General features: G+C 39.5%; 1 protein-coding gene and 2 long non-coding RNA genes across 7 annotated transcripts in view; 2 read left to right on the top strand and 1 right to left on the bottom strand.

The window, feature by feature from the left end:
- CWF19L2 (CWF19 like cell cycle control factor 2) overlaps positions 1-18,158 on the bottom strand; it is a 140,763-nt gene extending 122,605 nt beyond the window's left edge. For 3 of the 5 annotated variants that reach the window (XM_055547764.1, XM_055547766.1, XM_055547765.1), the window contains exons 1-3: positions 17,986-18,158; positions 15,551-15,661; positions 14,711-14,830 (exon numbers count right to left, since the gene is read on the bottom strand). In XM_055547764.1, coding sequence (XP_055403739.1) covers positions 14,711-14,830; positions 15,551-15,661; positions 17,986-18,078 — 324 coding nt within the window. In that variant the 5' untranslated portion in view covers positions 18,079-18,158. Of the gene's footprint in view, positions 1-2,828; positions 2,945-12,357; positions 12,410-14,710; positions 14,831-15,550; positions 15,662-17,985 lie in introns of those variants that run through there. The other 2 variants (XM_055547767.1, XM_055547768.1) reach the window with 2 other exon arrangements.
- The window catches only part of LOC129628351 (uncharacterized), a 46,862-nt gene continuing 39,470 nt past the window's right edge, over positions 17,682-25,073 (top strand). The window contains exons 1-2 of the long non-coding RNA XR_008702789.1: positions 17,682-17,863; positions 18,259-18,326. This is a non-coding gene — a long non-coding RNA (uncharacterized LOC129628351). The remainder of the gene's footprint in view (positions 17,864-18,258; positions 18,327-25,073) is intronic.
- On the top strand, positions 22,554-24,848 carry LOC129628350 (uncharacterized). The gene is made up of 3 exons (XR_008702788.1): positions 22,554-22,677; positions 23,064-23,225; positions 23,365-24,848. It is a non-coding gene; the product is annotated as an uncharacterized LOC129628350 (long non-coding RNA).

Below are 25,073 nucleotides of genomic sequence, written 5' to 3'. Positions count from 1 at the left end.
GTTGAAGCTGAAGCTCCAATACTTTGGCCACCTGATGCAAAGAACTGACTCATTGGAAAAGACGCTGATGCTGAGCAAGACTGAAGGCAGGAGGAGAAGGGGACGACAGAGGATGAGATGGTTGGATGGCATCATGGATTTGATGGACATGAGTTTGAGCAAACTCCAGGAGTTGGTAATGGACAGGGAAGCCTGGCGTGCTGCAGTCCATGGGGTCGCAAAGAGTTGGAAACAAATGAGCAACTGAAGTGACCTGAAATCAATTTAAATTTGGTTTCTGTTACCTACAACCAATAGTTCCAACTAATATATACTCTTTCCTCCCCATCCTTAAAGCAACAGCCCTAGATCAGATCTGCTTATTTCTCATCTGGAAAAACCAAATTAGTCTCCATAACCCCTGTGTTTCCTGCTCCCTTTCATTCTCCAACTCCCACTCTAAATACATTTAGAGTAATGTAAAGGGCATATCTGGTCACAGTACTACTCTTCTCTGACTACCTGTCATAAAGACTACTTTTACTCCTCTTCTTTCTGACCAATAAAATTCAATTTTATTTAAAGATGTAACATGCCTCCCTTCCTGGAAAGTAAAGGCTTAATCAAGTCTCCAATAAGGTGGAAATGAAAGTATTGTGTAGGACGTTCTAGAAGTTAAGAAGAAGAGGGCATCCTCTCTACTGTTATGTAATCTAAGAGGCACTTTTTAAAGACAACGGCATGACAAAACTAGATGCCTTGGTCCCAGAAGGCCACACTACCATTAAGTTGTCTACCTGATTTCATGAAAGAAAAGTTAACTACTTTTACATTCTACATATTTTATATTAACCAACGGCTATTCTGAAGTTCTCTAATAAATACAAATGAATCTAATTTGATGATACATTTACTATTGCACAAACCAAACTTCATGGTTTACAAAATCCTATCAACCACTACAGCTTCATCTATTGTTTTATATAAGGCAGAGGAACCAGAGATCAAATTGCCAACATCTGCTGGATCATCGAAGAACCAAGAGAGTTCCAGAAAAACATCTATTTCTGCTTTACTGACTATGCCAAAGCTTTGACTATGTGGATCACAAGAAAGAGTGGAAAATTCTGAAAGAGATGGGAATACCAGACCACCTGACCTGCCTCTTGAGAAACCTATATGCAGGTCAGGAAACAACAGTTAGAACTGGACATGGAACAACAGACTGGCTTCAAATAGGAAAAGGCATACGTCAAGGCTGTATATTGTCACCCTGCTTATTTAACTTCTATGCAGAGTACATCATGAAAAACGCTGGGCTGGAAGAAGCACAAGCTGGAATCAAGATTGCCGGGAGAAATATCAATAACCTCAGATATGCAGATGACACCACCCTTATGGCAGAAAGTGAAGAGGAACTAAAAAGCCTCTTGATGAAAGTGAAAGAGGAAAGTGAAAAGTTGGCTTAAAGCTCAACATCCAGGAAACGAAGATCATAGCATCTGGTCCCATCACTTCATGGGAAATAGATGGGGAAACAGTGGAAACAGTGTCAGGCTTTATTTTTCTGGGCTCCAAAATCACTACAGATGGTGACTGCAGCCATGAAATTAAAAGACGCTTACTCCTTGGAAGGAAAGTTATGACCAACCTAGACAGCATATTCAAAAGCAGAGACATTACTTTGCCAACAAAGGTCCATCTAGTCAAGGCTATGGTTTTTCCAGTGGTCATGTATGGATGTGAGAGTTGGACTGTGAAGAAAGCTAAGTGCCTAAGAATTGATGCTGATGAAATGCGTTGGAGAAGACTCTTGAGAGTCCCTTGGATTGCAAGGAGATCCAACCAATCCATCCTAAAGGGGATCAGTCCTGGGTGTTCACTGGAAAGAGCGATGCTGAAGCTGAAACTCCAATACTTTGGCCACCTCATGCAAAGAGTTGACTCATTAGAAAAGACCCTGATGCTGGGAGGGATTGGGGGCAGGAGGAGAAGTGGACGACAAGAGGATGAGATGGCTGTATGGCATCACCGACTCGATGGACATTGGTTTGGGTAAACTCCAGGAGTTGGTGATGGACAGGTAGGCCTGGCGTGCTGTGACTCATGGGGTCACGAAGAGTCAGACATGACTGAGCGACTGAACTGAACTGAACTGAATCTAACACTGTTAAATTCCTTATAGTTAAATTTACATACATACATACACAAACATACATGCACACACTTTTATACCATGTTCTTTCTTACTTCCATGCCTTTGCTCTCACAATTCCTTGTGTGCACACACCCCTATGTGCGAGGCTGATTCTTACTCATCCTTTAAATCTCAACTCCAGCATCATTTCCTCAATAAACCTGCATATAAAATCCTTCTTCCTTAATACCCTGAAATGCCATGGCATCATGAGATTACATACTGAAAGTATGTTTCTACTTAATTAATGAGTTCCCCAAAAGTTCGAACTCTATATACTTATATTCCCCACGTATATGAAAGTATCTGGCAAAAAAGTCAGCGTTCAATAAATGTGTATTAAAATTAGCTGAACTGACTCTTCCAAAAACTCAAGGTAGAGACTTCGGGCAGCAGCCTGCATCCAAGCATTAAATATCAGGCGCTGAATGAAAGAAGCCTATGTGACACAGCTGACAGTCTTCCTCCTTTATACAACGACACATGGACCATTCTGTATAGCTCTCCTGCCTCCATTTCATCTGTATTAATTCTGTTGCTAATTTTCACTCTTATTCACTCACCTCACCACTTCAGCATGATTTATGTTCCCCTCCCCCCACACCATGACCTAAGTTCTCTTGCTGGTTTTCATTTCAATCCTCCATCTTACCTTGAAGAATTTATTAACTATCAATGTGACTCTTGACCTAAGAGAGGTCCCAGGACTCTTCTTATGTGTAGCCATCATAATTAACCACACTCCTCTTCCCATCTAACAGTCAAAGCCTAAAGACAGAACCAAGACAGAAAAGTGCCACCAATGAAAATATACATATTTATATATATATATATGTTATATATGCACATAAAATTCATAAAATTTATATATGTAAAATATAGGCTTTACATGCAATGTGTGTATATATATAAATTTATATATATATAAATATGCATATTTCTCAAGGTACTTGAGGACCTCTGCATTGGTCATGAAAAAATAAATGCCACATCAGATTAGAAGTATACAGAAATGAAAATAAAAGTAGAAAATATAAGAAACAAGTGTTTCTAGACATTGACTCTGAGTTGTTCAGGACCATGATCACTGAGAAAAGGGAAACAAGCGAATGTTACAATTACACTCTACTGGTTCCTGCCTGCTGGCACTTTCTAGACAAAGGCACAAGGAGAGGTAATTCAAGCACAGTATGACAATCTCACTGAGTTAAAAGAAACAGAATTTTAATTTCATGATGACTGAGACAGAGTATCCATGAAAAGGAACCTAGCAGAGAAAGAGTTCCAGAAAACTATATGAGACCCCTGTAGTCTTGAACTCAATAACAAACCAAACATGTTTACAATGTAAGTCCACAAGGATACACAAAGAATAACTACCATGTAAGAAACAATTATTAGAATAACTACCACATAAGGAACAATTATGCTATTTCCGGCAGAACAATGGTAAAGAATCCATCTGCCAATGCAGGAGATCCAAGAGATGCAGGTTCAATCCCTAGGCTGGGAAGATCCCCTGAGGTAGGAAATGGCAACCTGCTCCGGTATTCATACCTGGAAAATTCCATAGACAGAGAAGCCTGATGAGCTACAGTCCATGGAGTTGCAAAGGGTCAGATACAACTGAGCACACACACATAAGCAGAGAGATGTGCAGAGCTCACAAACTGCCAGATCAGCAGAGAAACCACAAAACTAGAATTAAAATAGACTGGGAAAAAAACCTAGAAAAAAAAAACTGAAAAAAAAAAAAAACCCTCGTGGCTCAGCTGGTAAAGAATCCTCCTGCAAGGCAGGAGATACAGGTTCAATGCCTGGGTTGGGAAGGTCCCCTGGAGAAGGGAACGGCTACCCTCCAGTATTCTGACCTGTAGAATTCCATGGACCGTGTAAAAAAAAATAAATAAGAATGCTAAAAAAAAACAACTAACCAAATGAAGCTAAGAGAAAGAAGAGAAAAAGGAATAAAAACAAATGGGACAAATAGAAAAGGGACTCACAAGAAGAGAAACTCAAACATATCTATAAATATATTAAACATAAATAATCTCAGCACTATCTAATAGGAGCTTTCTATATCTAAACCACCCAATATGGTAGCCACTAACCTAGCCATAGAGACTTCCCTGGTGGCTCAGACGGTAAAGCGTCTGCCTACAATGCAGGAGACCTGGGTTCGAACCCTGGGTCAGGAAGATCCTCTGGCGAAGGAAATGGCAACCCACTCCAGTACTCTTGCCTGGAAAATCCCATGGATGGGAGAGCCTGGTAGGCTACAGATGTGGAGTCACAAAGAGTCAGACACAACTGAGCAACTTCACCTTACCTTACCTTACCTTAATCTAGCCATATGTGTCTATGAACACAAAAAAATCTGGCTAGTGAGACTAAAGAAATGATCTTTCAACCTGATAACTTCAATAAATTTTGATTAAAAATTTAAAATGCATATATATGGAATTTAGAAAGACGGTAACAATAACCCTGTGTACGAGACTGCAAAAGAGACACTGATGTATAGAACAGTCTTATGGACTCTGTGAGAGAGGGAGAGGGTGGGATGATTTGGGAGAATGGCATTGAAACATGTAAAATATCATGTATGAAACGAGCTGCCAGTCCAGGTTCGATGCACGATACTGGATGCTTGGGGCTGGTGCACTGGGACGACCCAGAGGGATGGAATGGGGAGGGAGGAGGGAGGAGGGTTCAGGATGGGGAACACATGTATACCTGTGGCGGATTCATTTTGATATTTGGCAAAACTAATACAATTATGTAAAGTTTAAAAATAAAATAAAATTAAAAAAAAAATTTAAAACTCAATGTGGCTATCATATTATATAGTGGAGAAAATTCTCTAATTTAAAAGGAAGAAATTGATCAGCTAAATAAAAAGGCAAGCCTTAAATACAGACTGTCCATAAGAAATACACTTTCAATGTAAAATAAAGATACATTAAAACTAAAAAATTTTTTAAAAAGACACACCATGAAAGCAAAAATAGTAACACAACTAAAAAGGCTTTATTAACATGAGACAGAAGTAGGCCTTAAAGAAGAATATTACCAGAAATAAAGAGGAACATTTCATGATATTATAATCATCAATTCATCAACAAGATATAACTATCCTAAATGTGTATTTACCTAACAAGACTTCAAAATACATGAGGTAAAACTGACAAAATCCGAAGAAGAAAAAGACAAATTCACAGCACAGAGATTTTACACTATGAATAAACTTTCTCCCAAGTTGACATTCACAGAACACTACAACTATCAACAACACCTAAATATACATACGTTTCAATTACACAAGAAATTTTCACCAAGATAGAGCACAGGCTAAGCCATAAACTCAGCCTCATAATTTTTTTAAAAAACTATAAATTATACATAGTATGTTTTATGACAACAACAGAATTAAATTTGAAGCCAGAAACAAAAACGAAATGGGTTAAATCCACAAATTACTGGAAAAATTTAAAACTCATATACAGTCTGTAAGTTTAAAAAATAACAAAGTTAATTAGAAAATATTTTGAAAAGGATGACAATGAAAATATAACATCAAAATCAGTTACATGGAGATAAAACAGTGCTAGGAGAAAAATCTGTAGATTATAAATACTCAATTAGAAAACAAGAAAGTTTTAGAATGAAAGACCTATGTACCCACTTCAGGAAGTTAGAAAAAGAAAAGGAAATTAAATACAAAATATATAATAGGAAAGAAATGGAAATAGAAAGACAATGGAAATCAACAGAATGTACACAAATGGAAAAATCAATGAAACTAAAAGGCAATTCTTTGAAAAAAATGATTAATAAAATTGATAAGCCTAAAACTATACTGACCAAGGAAACAAAGAGAAAATAGATCAGGAATGAAAGGAGGGGACGTAAAGTCAACAATTTAGATGACATAAAAAAATTCCTTGCAAATCTAAATTACCATAACTCAAGAATAAAGAGAAAACATTTAATACAGATTTTAACAGAATTAAATTTGCACTTTAAGCATCCCACAAAGAAAACGCTAGGCCCAAACAGTCTGACTAGTAAGCTTTAACAATCATTTAAGGAAGAAACCACACAAATCTTAACACAAACTTTTCTACAAATAGAAGAAAAGGGAATTTTTTTCTAATTCATATGTGAGGCCAGGATTACCCTTAACACTAAAATCCAATATCCCTCATAAACACTGATGCAAAACTTCTCAACCAACTGTGGGCAAATCAAATCATAAAAAAACATATTCAGTAAAATTCACATGTAAATATATATAAATAAAATATTTTATAAAGAAAAATGACCAAGCAGGGTTTATCCCAGGAATTCAGCTTCCTGTAACATTAAAAAAATTAACCTACATAATTCTTCATGTTAACAGAATAAAAGAGAAAAATCATGATTATATTAATAGATGTGTAAAAGGTATTTGACAAAATCCAATGCTTATTCAATACACCAACTCTTAGAAAAAAAATTAAAATAGAGGAGAATTTACTTAATCTAAAAGGGTATACATGAAAAGCTCACAGCTAATATCATGCTTTCAGGTAAAAGATACTTTCCACTTAAGGAACAGGTAAGGAGGTCCAGCCTCATCACTTCTATTGAACACTATACTGAAGTCCTAGCTAGTGAAATAAAATAAAAAATTAACAAATGAGGTAAAAGGCATAGAGATTGGAAAGAAAAAAAAAGTGTCTTTACTCACACATAACACAATCATATACTAAGAAATCAACCAAAAAACACAATCATATACTAAGAAATCAACCAAAAAAAGCTCACTAGTACTTGTGAATTTAGGAAAGTGACAAGATACAGGCAAATATGCAAGAATCTATTGTAAAGACATATACTAGCTGCAAATAAAAGAAAAATAAAATTTATTTTTAATTCCATTTCCAACAGCACCCCAAGAAAATAAAATATAAAAATATAGCAAAAGATGATAGTAAGACCTCTACACTGAAAATATCAGAAAACTGTGAGAGAAATTTTAAAAAACTTTAAAAGATAGATATACCATATGCATGATGGGTTGCATGACTCTATTTTAAGATATTAATTCTCTCAAAATCGATCTATTGATGCAAAAAAATTCCAATCAAAACATTAGTAGCCACTTTTGCTGAAAATGATAAGTGATTCTAAAATTTACTTTAAAAATGCAAACATACTAGAGTAGCAAAACACTTTTCAAAAAGAACAAAATCATAGAACTTACACTACTTTATTCCAAGACTTACCCTAGAATTGCCGTAATTAAGACAATGTATTTACTGTCCAAGGAGAGACATGCAAGTCAACAGAACAGAAGAGAGTCTAGAAATTATCCCACAAATATATATGCTCAATTGTATTTAAAACACAGGAGCCTAAGTAATTTAACAGAGAAAGGTTAGCCTTCTCAACAAATGATGCTGGAACATGTGGAAATTCATATGGAAAAAAACTAAACTTTGACACTTACTACATACCATAAACAAAAATTACTCAAAATGAATTACTGACAAAAAAGCCAAAGCTACAAAATTTCTTGAAAAAAACATAGGAGAAAATCTTCACAACCTTGAGATGTACAAAAGTTAGGATGCCAAAAGCAGTAATGAGGAGAAATTAATGGTAAAAGAACATAATTGATAAACTGGAGTTCATAAAAGAAAACAGAATGGCCAATAAAGATTTAAATTAATGCTCCACATCATTGATCTTCAAGGAAATATCACATGAAATATTACTACACACAGTAGGATGGCCAGAAAACTACAAAGACTGAATATTCCAAGTGCTCTTCAAGATGCAGAATAACTGGAACTCTTATAAACTGCTGGGAGGAGTGTAAAACAGTCCAAACACTTTGGAAAACAATGGTATTTTTCCAAGAGAAAAACATGTCCACAAAAAGACCTGTAAACATTCACAGGAGCTTTATTCAGTGTATTTTAGTTACTAAGTTGGACCCAACTCTTTGCAATCCCATGGACTATGGCTCACTAGGCTCCTCTGCCCATGGGATTTCACAGCGAGAATACCCCCATCTATTTGCCATGTCCCATATGTCCCTATGTCCCATAGGACCAGATGCCATGATCTTAGTTTTCTGAATGTTGAGCTTTAAGCCAACGTTTTCACTCTCCTCTTTCACTTTCATCAAGAGGCTCTTTACTTCTTCACTTTCTGCCTTAAGCATGGTATCATCTGCATATCTGAGGTTATTGATATTTCTCCCAGTAATCTTGATTCCAGCTTGTACTTCATCCAGGCTGGCATTTCGCATGATGTAGTCTGCATGTAAGTTAAATAAACAGGGTGACAATATACAGCCTTGATGTACTTCTTTCCCAATTTGGAACCAGTCAATTGTTCCATATCTGGTCCTAACTGTTGCTTCTTGACCAGCATACAGGTTTCTCAGGAGGCAGGTCAGCTGGTCTGGTATTCCCATCTCTCTAAGAATTTTCCAGTTTGTTGTGATCCACACAGTCAAAGGCTTTAGCATAGTCAATGAAGCAGAAGTAGACATTTTCCTGGAATTCTCTTGCTTTTCCTATGATCCAATGTAAGTTGACAATTTGATCTCTGGTTCCTCTGCCTTTTCTAAATCCAGCTTGAACATCTGGAAGTTCTCGGTTCATGTACTGTTGAAACCCAGCTTGGAGAATTTTCAGCATTACTTTGCAAGCAAGTGAGAGGAATGTAATTGCACACTGGTTTTAATATTCTTTATTGCCTTTCTTTGGGATCGAATGAAAATTGACCTTTTCCAGTCCTGTGGCCACTACTAAGTTTTCCAAATTTGCTGGCATATTAGTCATATTAGCCACAAACTAAAAAACAACTCAAATGACTCTGAACAGATAAAATAGACAAGCAAATTATGGTATATCCACATACTGTAATATAGCAAAAAAGAGAAAAGAAATACTGATACATGCAATCACTTGAGTTGCAAAAACATAATGTCAAGCCAAAGAATCACAACATAAAAAAGATTGTATTACAGTCAACCCTTGAACAGTGTGGGGCTCAGAGGTACCTACCCTCTGTGCAGTGGAAAACGAACATGTAACTTTACAGTTGGCCATCCATATCTACAGGTCCACATCTGCAGATTCAACCAACCAACTGTGGATTATGTAGTACTATAGTACATATTTCTCAAAAAAGATCCACATATAAATGGACCTGTACCATCCAAACTGATGTTGTTCAAGGGTTAAGCATATATGAATATTTATGCTGCTGCTGTGTTATGCTTCGGAGAGGGCAATGGCAACCCACTCCAGTGCTCTTGCCTGGAAAATCCCATAGACAGAGGAGCCTGGTAGGCTTCAGTCCATGGGGTCATGAAGAGTTGGACACAACTGAGCGACTTCACTTTCACTTTCCACTTTCATGCATTGGAGAAGGAAATGGCAACCCACTCCAGTGTTCTTGCCTGGAGAATCCCAGGGACGGGGGAGCCTGGTGGGCTGCTGTCTATGGGGTCGCACAGAGTCAGACATGACTGAAGTGACTTAGCAGCAGCAGCAGCTATGTTATGCTTAGTCGCTCAGTCATATCTGACTCTTTGTGACCCCATGGACTGTGGCCCACCAGACTCCTCTGTCCATGGGCTTCTCTAGGCAAGAACACTAGAGTGGGTTGCTGTGCCCTCCTCCAGGGGATCTTTCCAACCCAGAAATCGAACCTGGGTCTCCCACATTGCAGGCGGATTCTTTACCACCTAAACTACTGGGGAAGCCCATGCGAATATTTATATGGAATCCCAGTACAGGGAAAACAAATCTATAGAGTAATAAAGCAGACCTATCGTTGCCCAGAGAAGAGGAGGAAGAGGGAGGGTGAGGAAGAACTGATTGCAAAGAGCCATGAGGAACTTTATGGGGAATGGAAATGCTCTATACCTTAACTGATAGGGCTAACCAGGTATAAGAATTAAACAATAGACTTAATAGAGGATTATTTTATTATTTATAAATTATACCTCAGCAAAACTGATTTTAAAAGTTAAAAATAAAAAAATCAAGAGACTGTGACAGAGGAAGGGGTAAGCTTAATGGAAGTAGGAGCACCTTGTCTTCTTAGCAAGAAGCTTACCCCTTCCTCTGAAACCTTGCTCACCCAAATGCAGCATTCTCAAGAATATCTAAGCCTGTCTCCCTAAAAACATTTTCTCAAAAAGAGCTCCCACCCAACCTGATTCCCCAAACTATTCTTCTTTCTTTCCTTCCACTGTCAGTATAAGTTTTTCTTTACTTCTTCAGTCAACCTCAGTGTGATGTGGGCACTGAGCATTCATTCAAATTACTCTCTGTAAGGTATGCTGCACAACTTTAAAGGCAGTATAAATCTGCATGCTATATGTGGCAACAAAAAGACTTACACATCAGAAAACAACAATAACAAGAAAACAAAGAACGGGGACAGTGAGTCTCTGATAAAGGGAAGCAAGTGCCCTTAATCAAATGGCATAAATGATTAATCACCCTGACACATATATCCCCAGGGGATGGGGATTCTTAACAGCTGTGATACTTGTGTAAGTTCCTGAGAGTTTTATAAACTCCACTGAAACAAACAACTTTGTATATAAATTTTTTATTGAAGAGAATATCAATTTTATCAGATTCTCAATGAAGTCAGCAACTCAATCCCACAACTGTGGAAACATCACCCCTATTTTGCTTTTCCTTTAAGATTTTCCAACTCCCTTTGTCCTGAGCCATATTCAAAAGAATTTTATTTTCTATATAATATTCCTACCATTACAAAACATGCTGGATATCTGATAAAACTATCCAGCTGTATTTCTCACTGTGAATGAAGATGCTGCGTTCTCACATAGCTGTAAAGAACAACACTGCATAGGAACCTGGAATGTTAGGCCCATGAATCAAGGTAAATTAGATGTGATCAAGAAGAGGATAGCAAGAGTAACATCAACATCTAAGGAATCAGTGAACTAAAATGGACGAGGATGGGAGAATTAAATTCAGATGACCACTGTATCTACTACTGTGGGGAAGAATTCCTTACAAGAAATGGAGTAGCCCTCAGAGTCAAAAAAAGAATCTGAAATGCAGTACTTGGGTGCAACCTCAAAAATGACAGAACGATCTAAGTTCATTTCCAAGACAAACCATTCAACATCACAGTAATTCAAGTCTATGCCCCAACAACTGATGCTGAAGAACCTGAAGCTGACCAGTTCTATGAAGACCTACACCACCTTCTAAAACTAATACCAAAAAAAAGAGATGCTCTTTTCCTCACAGAGGATTGGAATGCAAAAGTAGCAAATCAAGAGATACCCGGAGTAACAGGCAAGTTTGGCCTTGGAGTAAAAAATGAAGCAGAGCAAAGGCTAACAGTTTTCTCAAGAACACGACGGTCACACCAAACCCTTTTCCTACAACCCAAGACACAATTCTACACATGGAGATCATTAGATGATCAATACCTAAAGCAGATTAATATATTCTTAGCAGCTGAAGATGGAGACGTCATCAAAAGTCAGTCAGCAAAAACAGGACCTGGAGCTGACTGTGGCTCTGAGCTCCTCATTGCAAAATTCATGTTTAAATTGAAGAAAGTAGAGAAAACCATTAGGCTATTCGGGTATGATCTAAATCAAATCCCTTATGATGATACAGTGGATGTGACAAATAGATTTAAAGGATTATATCTGGTAAAGAGAGTGCCTAAAGAACTATGGATGGAGGTTCATAACACTGTACAGGAGGCAGTGACTAAAACCATCCCAAAGAAAAACAAATACAAGAAGGCAAAGTGGTTATCTGAGGAAGCTTTACAAATAGCTGAAGAAAGAAAAGAAGGGAAAGGCAAGAGAAAGGGAAAGATACACCTAACTGAATGCAGAGCTCCAGAGAATAGCAAGGAGATATAAGGCCTTCTTAAATGAACAATGCAAAGAAACAGAAGAAAACAGTCAAATGGGAAAGAGTAGAAATCTCTTCAAGAAAACTGGAGATATAAAGGGACATTTCATGCAAGAATGGACATAATAAAGGACAGGAACAGTCAAGATCTAACAGAAGCAGAAGAAATTAAGAAGAGGTGCCAAGAATACACAGAAGAACTGCACAAAAAAGGTTCTCAATGACCCACATAAGCACGATGGTATGGTCACTCACCTAGAACCCAACGTCCGGGAGCATGATGTCAAGTGGGCCTTAGGAGGCATCACTACAAACAAAGATAGTAGAGATGACCAAATTCCAGCTGAGCTACTTCAAATGATAAAAAATGATACTGAAAAGGTGTTGCACTCAACATGTCAGCAAAACTGGAAAACTCAGTAGTAGCCACAAGACTGAAAAAGGTCAGTTTTCATTCCAATCCCAAATAAGAGCAATGCCAAAGAATGTTCAAATTACCATACAATTTCACTCATTTCATATGCTAGCAGAATTATGCTCAAAATCCTTCAAACCAGGCTTTAGTAGTATGTGAACTGAGAACTTCTAGATATACAAACTGCATTTAGAAAAGGCAGAGGAACCAGAAATCAAACTGCCAACATTTGTTGGATCGTAGAAAAAGCAAGAGAATTGCAAAAAAATATCTGCTTCATTGACTACACTAAAGCCTTTGAATTTGTGGATCACAACAAACTGTGGACAACTCTTAAAGAGATGGAAATACCAAACCATCTTATCTGTCTCCTGAGAAACCTGTATGGGAGTCAAGAAGCAACAGTCAGAACCAGACATGGAACAATGGACTGGTTCAAAATTGGGAAAGGAGACCGACAAGGCTGTATACTGTCACCCTGCTTATTTAAATTAAATTCGGAGTATATCATGTGAAATGTCAGGCTGGATGAATCACAAGCTGGCATCAAGACTACTGGGATCAACATCAACAACCTCAGATATGCACATGGCATATCTGCCACTTTAATGTCAGAAAGTAAAGGGGATCTAAAGAGCCTCCTGATGAGGGTGAAAGAGGAAAGTGAAAAAGCTGGCTTGAAACTCAACATGAAAAAAACTAAGACTGTAGCATCCGGTCCCATCACTTCATGGCAAATAGAAGAGTGAAAACTGGTAGCAGTGACAAAATTTATTTTCTTGGGCTCCAAAATCAGCACAGATGGTGACTGTAGCCATGAAATTAAAAGATGTTTGCTCCTTGGTAGGAAAGCTATGACAAATCTCAAAAGTATATTAAAAAGCAGAGATATCACTTTGCTGATAAAGGTCCGTATAGTCAAAGCTATGGTTTTCCCAGTAGTCATGTCTAGATACGAGAGCTGGACCATAAAGAAGGCTACGCACCAAAGAATTGGTACTTTCAAATTGTGGTGCTAGAGAAGATTCTTGAGCGTCCCTCGGACTGCAAGGAGATCAAACCAGCCAATCCTAAAGGAAATCAACCCTGAACTGGAAGGACTGTTGTTGAATCTGAAGCTCCAACACTTCGGCCACCTGATTCAAAGAGTCAACTCACTGGAAAAGAACTTGATGCTGGGAAAGACTGAAGGCAAAAGGAGATGGGGGCAGCACAGGATGAGACAGATTGCATCAACAACTCACTGGATATGAATGTGAGCAAACTCCAGGACATAGTGGAGGACAGAGTCTGGTGGGCTGTAGTCCATGGAGTAGCAAAGAGTCAGACACGACTTAGTGACTAAACAACAACATTCTTATATAAAACAAGTTTTCGTGAGCCAATCATCATCTCAGGGCATACTGCCAAAATTTAATTTCTGAAACTACAAGAGGGCCAGACTGGACTGACTTTTTGGAGTCCAGTCTGGCCCTCTTATAAAGACTCAACTGTATAATCCTCTGAAGATCATACCTAGGAGTGCAATTATCACTAAATGCCTCCAACTCATCTCGTTAAGCACCACATACTTTTCTCTTCCTGAAAATAACCATGAGGGTTTGCCTTGCTTTCCTTTCTTTTATGAGTCCTCTCATCCAAAACCTGGCTAGAGACACAACAGATTCAGCATTTTCCTTTTCTGTCCCAAAAATAAATATACAAATACAACCCATTTTAAACACTTAATTGTTAATGTCTATGAAAAACAAACTGAGGTAACAAACTGAAAAGTCTTGGTACTCTTTCCCTTATTTTATGGTACTATTTTTACTCCCCTTTCACTCTTTCCTGTTTCTCCTAATTTTCCAACTGCTTCTACTTAAAAGCCTTTACTTGCTGTCTGGCTTCTCAGTATTGGTATTCTTCCTTCTTTTCAATTTCCCAAGGCAATTCATCCATTTTAATGGCTTTAAACAGCAATGACTCTCCAATCGTATCTTCATCCTCTAGCCCTTATCTAAAACCTAAGATCCATATATTTACCATTTCCTGTACACCTCCAAGTAGATGACTCCCAAGCATGTTCTTGGGAGTGTATCTTCACTAGTAATATTTCCTAAGTTCTCATATGTATTCTAGGTCGCCATATGTTGCTCCTTTATATACAATATTCTCAAGTAGCTTCTTTGGTTAGTTTTAGCACATACTTACTGATGAACTGTCGGTTGACTCATTTTTTTCACACTTTTGTTTCTTGCTCTTTTTTTTCTTCTCTTTCTTTACTTTTTTTGAATGCTTGTCTTTTTTCTTCTTTTTCTTCACACAGTCTTCCTATAAATAATCAGTTTGAAGAGGCAAGAATTTAGTTTTAGCTTACTTTAAAAAGTAAGTATTTTGAGGAAAAGATCTATGTCCTAAAACACTTTAAATCTTTCATGAGAGGAGACAAGGAATATGATTAAATAAATAGCTTCTTCTAAAAAATTTTGACATGCTTCTATAATATATGCACTACTAATAAACCATATAGCTAAAATTTCTTGGAAAAATATAAGGAAAGTTTTAATTTATTTGTAAATATATTGACAAACAGATATAATCAAACATATATATGAAAACACAGTGTGTATATATCTCCTTCAACGAGCCCAAGAGAATTTATAGATTATGAACCACATAAAATCTAACAAGACAGCATAAACTGTGGGAAGAGAAAGCAAGAACTGAGACATCCCCCTTAAAAAAAAAAAATCACATTAAGTTTAAAACACATAACACTTTAGATCCATAAACTTACCACAAGTGGACTGGAAACTTGGATCTAAGCTTTCTACCAGCCAACTCAACTAATACAATCTTTCCAATATCATGTTCAAAATATTAATATATACTACTCTAGCCAGAGAGACAAATATTCAGTACTGTCAACTATGTTATATTCATTCTGTGACTTGTAAAAAAGAGTTTATAAACTTGCTCCTCCAGTATTAACTTGAATAAGTGCAAAAAAAAAAAAATAAGCTTACACCAAGTAAGGCTGCTAGTATTTACCTGTGAGATTTGTTCAACTCTCTTAATCACATCAGGTAGCATCCATGTTTCCTCACCCCGAAGTCGTTTCAGTTCCTTACGCCTTTCTTCCTTTTCAAAATTGGCTTTAGCCTAAAACCGTGAAAAAAGAAAAATTAACAATTGACCCACCTACTTCTCACCAAAAAAGCAAAGCAGAAACCTCCCCCACTTTCATGTAAGGCTCACCACAAATTTGCTTCTATCAAAGAATGTGTGCACGCGTACTAAGACACTTCAGTAGTGACAGACTCTTTGCAACCCCATGGACTGTAGCTTGTCAGGCTCCTCTGTCCATCGGATTCTCCTCACAAGAATACTGGAGTGGATTGTCATGCCCTCCTCCAGAGCATCTCCCCAAACCTCGGGACTGAATCTGTATCTCTTACGTCTCCTGCACTGGCAGGTGGGTTCTTTACCGCTAACACCACCTGGGAAGCCCCTACCAAAGTGTAAGAAAGATTAAAAACAACAAATTCTCCTTCCACATTACTAACTGCATTATCAGTTAGCAATCACTAGTGAAATGAGCCGGACTTCCCTGGTAGCTCAGCTAGTAAAGAATCCGCCTGCAATGTGGAAGACCTGGATTCAATCCCTGAGTTTGGAAGATCCCCTGAACGAGGGCATGGCAATCCACTCCAGTATTCCTGCTTGGAGAACCTCATGGACAGAGGAGCTGGGTGGACTACAGACCATAGGGTCACAAACAGTCAGACACGACTGCACGAGGAAGCACAGCACAGTACAGTGAAATAAGCCACCAATCAAGGACAGAATCTTGGGACCTACTGTAGACCTCTTCCTCTCCCCTAAGCTCCCTACCTCAAAAGTGACTTGAATCTCTTTTCCCTTCGCTATCCCACTGATAGTGCCTGATACTTCTGTAACTGTTAGGAGACTGACCTCCATACCTTCAATCTGCAATGTCCATAATTCTCTACCTACACCCTTAAAATGCTTCAAAAAGAATCACCTTTCTAAAAACAAATGATCATATTGATAAGTTTTTATCATTCAAAAACACTCAAACTAAGTAACAGCTTCCTAAGAAGTTGTTTCTGCCTTTTCATTCTCTCCCCAAATTTCAAAGCTAGGATTGGTCCTTCTCAAAATTTTGTACATAGCTATACTATAAAATTTATCATAGTTTACAAATCCATTCCGTCCAAAAACTGCCTGAAATATTAGAGACAAGGATGAAGGATATTTATTATACACATATATTACATATGTTGAAATCAGGGACCACAAACCTTTCACCTCTATAAGACTTATTGCCCTTTTCTTCCCCTGTAAAATCTGACTGCAGTCATTATAACTTCTCCTTCCTGTCTCCTATACCGGTTCCTTATTTGCATTTAATGGAGAAGGAAATGGCAACCCATTCCAGTACTCTTGCCTGGAAAATCCCATGAACGGAGGAGCCTGGTAGGCTACAGTCCATGGGGTCGCGAAGAGTCGGATACGACTGAGCGACTTCACTTTCACTTTTTACTTTCATGCATTGGAGAAGGAAATGGCAACCCACTCCAGTGTTCTTGCCTGGAGATCCCAGGGAAGGGGGAGCCTGGTTGGCTGCCGTCTGTGGGGTCGCACAGAGTTGGACACGACTGAAGCGACTTAGCAGCAGCAGCAGCATTTAAATGTGCTTTAAACGGTTATAGCTTAAAACAGATAAAATAATGATCATCACTTGTTTCACCTTATATTGTTCTTTAGCTACAACTTTACCCCTTCACACTTCTTTTCCCCTGCCACACTTCTCACATCTTATGAGCTAAGTCAATAGTACAGTTTACTTCCTCTCTTCCTTATGTTACCTCTACTCATTTCAATCTTAATGAAAAACACGTTTCTCAACTTTTCCGAGGAGCTAAATTTTTTAGATCTCTGTCTCAATCGCTGTTTGGTTCAGTACGGGTTTGCAATAAGCCGGATAACTGACACAAATAACTTTTAAAAGGAGAATGAAACGATCTACTCTAACGTGCCTTACACGAGTTTCTGAAAACGGAAAATTTCATTTCAGATGTAGCAAGAGGGAGGACTCAGGCTGTAAGATATGCAGGGAAAGTAGTGGGGTCCCTCGAAAGTGCGCAGCACAGGTGATCAGGTGCTAGAAATGTCAAGCACGGATGCTTTGAAAGATAAGGAACGTCAGAGGAAAGAAACAAGTTTTCTGGAAAAGAATATGAGCAACTGGAGCCTTCCAGAGCATCTAAGAGGCAGAGGATACCCAATAGTGTGTGAGCATCCCAAAGGAAAACATCTATCCCCACACAACTAGATAAGGTAAGATACTAAGGAACTGAATCAAGAAAGGGTGCGGGGAGGCAGGAGAGCTAGACGCCTGACTCCCAGAAGGCCTCCACCCTCAATTCTAAATGATTTCCAAAGCCTCAAAACTGAGGTACCTGGCGCAACACCTCGGTCCTGGCACTTCGAATCTGTTCTTTACGCTCTTCGACGCTACTCTCACTTTCAAATCTAACCCCGGCAGCCGCCATAGTTGTTGTCGTAAAGCTAGGAAGCCGGCACAAAAATCTCGGTTTACGACTGTCGTAATTCAGTAAACAAACCGGGACTTCCGACTAGAGGGAGGAGGGAATCTGCGCCACCAAAAGAGCATGCGCAAACTGTTGCTTTTTTTTTTTTTTTTTTTTTTCGGTTACTTGTCTAACCCTTAGGTTCGGAGAAGGCAAAGGCACTCAACTCCAGTACTCTTGCCTGTAAAATCCATGGACACAGGAGCCAGGTAAGCTGCAGTTCATGGGGTCGCTGGGAGTTGGACACGACTGAGCGACTTCACTTTCACTTTTTACTTTCATGCATTGGAGGAGGTGGCAATCCACTCCAGTGTTCTTGCCTGGAGAATACCAGTGGCGGAGAAGCCTGGTGGGCTGCCGTCTCTGGGGTCGCACAGAGTCGGACACGACTGAAGCGACTTAGCAGCAGCAGTAGCAGTAGGTTTGGAAGAAACAGAAGGTTAAAGTCAAGGGGTTACCCTGAACAGGACTTGTGTCAGCGTACATTTATTACGCAGTTTGCACGGGACTGACAGCATGTCACAGCTGAAGTGAAGTCGCTCAGTCGTGTCCGACTCAGCGACCCCATGGACTGTAGCCCACCACACTCGTGGGATTTGCCATGTGATTTTCCAGGCAAGAGTTAAGTCAAGGGGTTACCCTCCTTCGTACATTGGGGTTGCTCTGAACAGGACTTGTGTCAGCGTACATTTATTACGCAGTTTGCACGGGACTGACTGCATTTCACAGTTGAAGTGAAGTCGCTCAGTCATGTCCGACTCTTCACGACCCCATGGACTGCAGCCTCCCAGGCTCCTCCGTCCATGGGATTTTCCAGGGAAGAGTACTGGAGTGGGGTGCCATTGCCTTCTCCTTCAGTTCAGTTCAGTTCAGTTCATTCGCTCAGTTGTGTCTGACTCTTTGCGACGGCATGAATCGCAGCACGCCAGGCCTCCCTGTCCATCCCCATCTCCCGGAGTTCACTCAAACTCATGTCCATCGAGTCGGTGATGCCATCCAGCCACGTCATCTTCTGTCATCCCCTTCTCCTCCTGCCCCCAATCCCTCCCAGTATCAGAGTCTTTTCCAAGGAGTCAACTCTTCACATGAGGTGGCCAAAGTACTGGAGTTTCAGCTTCAGCATCATTCCTTCCAAAGAACACCCAGGACTGATCTCCTTTAGAATGGACTGGTTGGATCTCCTTGCAGTCCAAGGGACTCTCGAGAGTCTTCTCCAACACCACAGTTCAAAAGCATCAAATCTTCTGTGCTCAGCTTTCTTCACAGCCCAACTCTCGCATCCATACATGACCACTGGAAAAACCATAGCCTTGACTAGATGGACCTTTGTTGGCAAATGTCTCTGCTTTTGAATACGCTATCTAGGTTGGTCATAACTTTTCTTCCAAGCAGCAAGAGTCTTTTAATTTCATGGCTGCAGTCACCATCTGCAGTGATTTTGGAGCCCCCCAAAATAAAGCCTGACACTGTTTCCACTGTTTCCTCATCTATTTCCCATGAAGTGATGGGACCAGATGCCATGATCTTCATTTTATGAATGTTGAGCTTTAAGCCAACTTTTTCACTCTCCACTTTCACTTTCATCAAGAGGCTTTTTAGTTCCTCTTCACTTTCTGCCATAAGGGTGGTGTCATCTGCATATCTGAGGTTATTGATACTTCTCCCAGCAATCTTGATTCCAGCTTGTGCTTCTTCCAGCCCAGCGTTTCTCATGATGTACTCTGCATATAAGTTCAATAAACAGGGTGACAATATACAGCCTTGATGTACTCCTTTTCCTATTTGGAACCAGTCTGTTGTTCCATGTCCAGTTCTAACTCTTGCTTCCTGACCTGCATACAGGTTTCTCAAGAGGCAGGTCAGGTGGTCTGGTATTCCCATCTCTTGAAGAATTTTCCACAATTTATTGTGATCCACACAGTCAAAGGCTTTGGCATAGTCAATAAAGCAGAAATAGATGTTTTTTTGGAACTCTCTTGGTTTTTCCATGATCCAGCATATGTTGGCAATTTGATCTCTGGTTCCTCTGCCTTTTCGAAAACCAGCTTGAACATCTGGAAGTTCATAGTTCATGTATTACTGATTCCTGGCTTGGAGAATTTTGAGCATTACTTTACTAGCGTGTGAGATGAGTGCGATTGTGCCATAGTTTGAGCATTCTTTGGCATTGCCTTTCTTTGGGATTAGAATGAAAACTGACCTTTTCCAGTCCTGTGGCCACTGCTGAGTTTTCCACATTTGCTGGCATATTGAGTGCAGCACTTTCACAGCATCATCTTTCAGGATTTGAAATCGCTCAACTGGAATTCCATCACCTCCACTAGCTTTGTTTTTAGTGATACTTTCTAAGGCCCACTTGACTTCACATTCCAGGATGTCTGGCTCTAGGTGAGTGATCATACCATCGTGATTACCTTGGCTGTGAAGATCTTTTTTGTCCTTATCTCCCCTTAAAACTTTCTGCAGTGTGCTTGGTTCGGGCAGATTCAAGGTACATGTTGCAAAGATTTCTACCAAAGTGCCCTTACTAAGAAAGAGGTTTCCCTGGGCTGGAGGAATGGACTAAAGGAAGGCTGGCCAGAAAGACAGTGCAAGTTAGCAGGAGAGAAGACTTGCTTTGAAGAGTCAGCATTTTGCTTTGGTGGATTTTTTTTTTTAAGCACAGTATATGAAAAAGTCATGTGAATTTTGCATTGCACTTCATAATTTATACTTTTTTTAAGTGTAACATTTTTTCTGACCTCATATTGTTTGTTCATACTGTCTCAGTAACAAGTGAAAAAAAAAGGAATGAGTTTTTTTCTTCCCTTTCCAGAGAATAAAGAAGATAAAAGAGAACAGCGAGCAGGCCTGAGTATTCCTAGTTTTGTTTTTTTGTTTTTGTTTACTTTAACAGCTTCTCACTCTGAATGTAACTGAATTTGCTCTTCTGCCCCTTAACTCTGCAGGAGCTACACTTCACACCTATTTTCCTTTGACTCTGTGTTAAATACATCCACTATCTGGTGTGAAGGAGAAGGGGGCATCAAAGGATGAGAAGGCTGGATGGCATCATCAATACAATGCACAAGAACTTGGACTTGAGAGATGGTGAGGGACAGGGAGGCCTGGCATGCTGCAACCCATGGGGTCAAAGAGAATAGGACATGACTGGGTGATTGAACAGCAACATCTGGTGTTTACCCTTATAATACCCTTCCCCTTATAGTTGCATATCAGAAAGAAGGCTGCAGAACCACCCAACTGCCAGACTCAATTGCTGGATTACTAACACCAGCATATGGCTGAAACAATGCAAGGAGAAGAAATCTAGATTCTAACACCATTTCCTTTAGGATGGACTGGTTGGATCCCCTTGCAGTCCAAGGGACTCTCAAGAGTCTTCTCCAACACCACAGTTCAAAAGCATCATTTCTTTGGCTCTCAGCTTTCTTTATAGTCCAACTCACATCCATACATGACAAGTGGAAAAACTATAGCTTTGACTAGATGAAGCTTTGTTGGTAATGTCTCTCTGCTTTTTAATATGCTGTCTAGGTTGGTCATAGCTTTTCTTCCAAAGAGCAAGCATCTTTTAATTCCATGGCTACAGTCACCATCTACAGTGATTTTGGAGCCCCCCAAAATAAAGTCTCTCATTGTTTCCCCATCTATTTGCCATGAAGTGATGGGACTGGATGCCATGATCTTAGTTTTCTGAATGTGAAGTTTGAAGCCAACTTTTTCATTCTCCTCTTTCACTCTCATCAAGAGGCTCTTTAGTTCTTCGATTTCTGCCTTAAGGGTGGCATCATCTGCACCAAAGAGGCAGCTGGGGAAAGTCAATAGATAAGATTTTGGTGAAGGAGAGTTCAATGCAATCAAGTTCTGCTTCACAAGAGGCATTCTGCTAATCACAAGGATCTGACGTCATCAAGAAGCGATTTAGTGCTTTTCTAGATGTGAGGAGATGCAAGTATTAGGATCATGAAATCCGTTCCTAAAAATATCCAACTATCTAAAGACTGGATGCAGGAGGAGAAGGGGATAACAGAGGGTGAGATGGTTGGATGGTATCACCAACTTAATGAACATGAGTTTCAGCAAGCTCTGGGAGATGTGAAGGACAGGGATGCCTGGCGTGCTGCAGTCCATGTGGCACAGAGTCGGACATGACTGAGCGACTGCTACTGCTACTGCTAAGTCACTTCAGTTGTGTCCGGCTCTGTGCGACCCCATAGACGGCAGCCCACCTGGCTCCGCCGTCCGAGGGACTCTCCAGGCAAGAACACTGGAGTGGGTTGCCATTTCCTTCTCCAATGCATGAAAGCGAAAAGTGAAAGTGAAGTCACTCAGTCGTGTCTGACTCTTAGCGACCCCATGGACCGCAATCTAAAGACCTGTCGCACCAGATTCCCTGAAGCACAGAGTGCCTTATTCTACCCTGAACTCACTCTAGGGGTGTTGAAGGTCAACAGCTGCAGCAGCACAGGGTTCAATCTCTGCAGAGGCAGATGGTAAATGCCCTTGTTGTTCAGTCAGAGGCAATGCTTTTGGCTAGTGCGAATTTGTAGTTGACAGGTAAGCGCCAACTTGTATTTGACAACATAAACTATATTGAGGTATGTTGACTAAGGAGTTATTCACAACCTAAAAGTCAAGAGTTAACGTTTTATTGAACAGAAACTTTTAGGATTTCAAGCCTAGGAGACAGTATCTCAAGTAACCCTGATAAACTGCTCTGAGGAGGCAAGGAGAATAGTCATGATATACAGAAGTTTTGCAACAAATGGCAAACAGCAAAAGATGATTAGTTAAAGAAAACCAGATATGTCAAGTTAAGGGATTTAGCACTTTTCTATGTATGGAAAGATGCAAAAGTCTGGGCTCTTGAAATCATTTCTTTGATATACATCTCAGCTATCTTGTGCCAGTATCTTACGTTTCCATATTCTGAGTTTCCTCAGGACTCACCATGGGGAGCAGCCATGGCCTCTAGATGGCAAGTATTCTTTTCATCCCAGAGATTCCCTCAGGGTTCAGCAGCTCACCATACACTGTGGCTATAATGTCTGATGACTTCGACCTTCTTTGTTAACTGATATGGCAAGTGATATTCCATTTAACAGGTAATTATGCTTTCTTTTCAAGTTTCATAGAACTGAATTTGTGTTTGCAGGAAACTTTCAAAGGAGTTTCTACTTCACCTATCTGTGAAAATCTTTTCTTTTTTTTTCTTCTTACTTTTTATTTTGTATTGGGGTGCAGGTCAGGAAGCAACAGTTAGAACTGGACATGGGACAACAGACTGGTTCCAAATAGGAAAAGGAGTATGTCAAGGCTTATTTAACTTCTATGCAGAGTACATCATGAGAAACACTGGGCTGGAAGAAGCACAAGCTGGAATCAAGATTGCTGGGAGAAATATCAATAACCTCAGATATGCAGATGACACCACCCTTATGGCAGAAAGTGAAGAGGAACTAAAAAGCCTCTTGATGAAAGTGAAAGAGGAGAGTGAAAAGTTGGCTTAAAGCTCAACATTCAGAAAACTGAGATCATGGCATTCTGGTCCCATCACTTCATGGGAAATAGATGGGGAAACAGTGGAAACAGTGTCAGACTTTATTTTTCTGGGCTCCAAAATCACTGCAGATGGTGATTGCACCATGAAATTAAAAGACGCTTACTCCTTGGAAGGAAAGTTATGACCAACTTAGACAGCATATTTAAAAGCAGAGACATTACTTTGTCAACAAAGGTTCGTCTAGTCAAGGCTATGGTTTTTCCAGTGGTCATGTATGGATGTGAGAGTTGGACTATAAAGAAAACTGAGCATCAAAGAATTGATGCTTTTGAACTGTGGTGTTGGAGAGTCCCTTGGACGGCAAGGAGATCCAACCAGTCCATCCTAAAGGAGATCAGTCCTGGGTGTTCATTGGAGGGACTGATATTGAAGCTGAAACTCCAATACTTTGGCCACCTGATGTGAAGACCTGACTCATTTGAAAAGACCCTGATGCTGAGAAAGATTGAGGGCAGGAGAAGGGGACGACAGAGGATGAGATGGCTGGATGACATCACCGACTCAATGGACATGGGTTTGGGTGAACTGCAGGAGTTGGTGATGGACAGGGAGGCCTGGTGTGCTGCAGTTCATGGGGTCGCAAAAAGTCAGACACGACTGAGCAACTGAACTGACTGACTGATTGTTGACATCTGTATGCATTCTTTGGAGTCTGTTTAGGTCTTCTGCCTATTTTTTGACTGGGTTGTTTGTTTGTTTTATATATATTAAGGTACATGAGGTTTTTAAAAATATTTTGGAGATTAATCCTTTGTCAACTGCCTCATTTGAAAATATTTCCTCCCACTCTGAGGTTGTCCTTTCATTTTTTTATGGCTTCCTTTGCTGTGAAAAGATTTTAAGTCTCATTAGAGCCCATTTGTTTATTTTTTTTTTACTTTAATTACTCTAGTCAGAAGAATGAAAAAGATTTTTCTGTAATTTCTGTCATAATGTTCTCACTATATTACCCTCTAAGAGTTATACTATCCTGCCTTAAATTTAGGTATTTAATTTATTTTGAATTTGTTTTTGTGTTGGATCTTAGAGAGTATTCTAATTTCATTCTTTGCCATGTAGCTGTCCAGTTACCCAGCACCACTTATTGAAGAGACTAACGTTTCTCCCTTGTATATGTTGCCTCCTTTGTCATAGATTAAGTGGCTATAGGTGTGTGGCTTTATCACTGAACTTTCTTTTATGGAAGATTGGGATTATTAGTTTTTAACTGGAATAAAATTTATTTACAGTTGTATTCTAATTTCTATTGTACAATGAAGTAAATCAGCTGTATGTATACTTGCACACCCTCTCTCTTGGATCTCCCTCTCACCCGTTCATTCTGCTCATCTTGATCATCACAGAACACCAAGCGGAGCTTCCTGTAATTTATAGAAGATTCCCACTACCT

This window comes from Bubalus kerabau, chromosome 15, assembly GCF_029407905.1.
Source record: "Bubalus kerabau isolate K-KA32 ecotype Philippines breed swamp buffalo chromosome 15, PCC_UOA_SB_1v2, whole genome shotgun sequence".
In the NCBI taxonomy this organism is placed as follows: domain Eukaryota; kingdom Metazoa; phylum Chordata; class Mammalia; order Artiodactyla; family Bovidae; genus Bubalus; species Bubalus kerabau.
The sequence above is the reverse complement of the archived record's forward strand: the minus strand, read 5'-3'. Positions and strand labels throughout refer to the sequence as shown.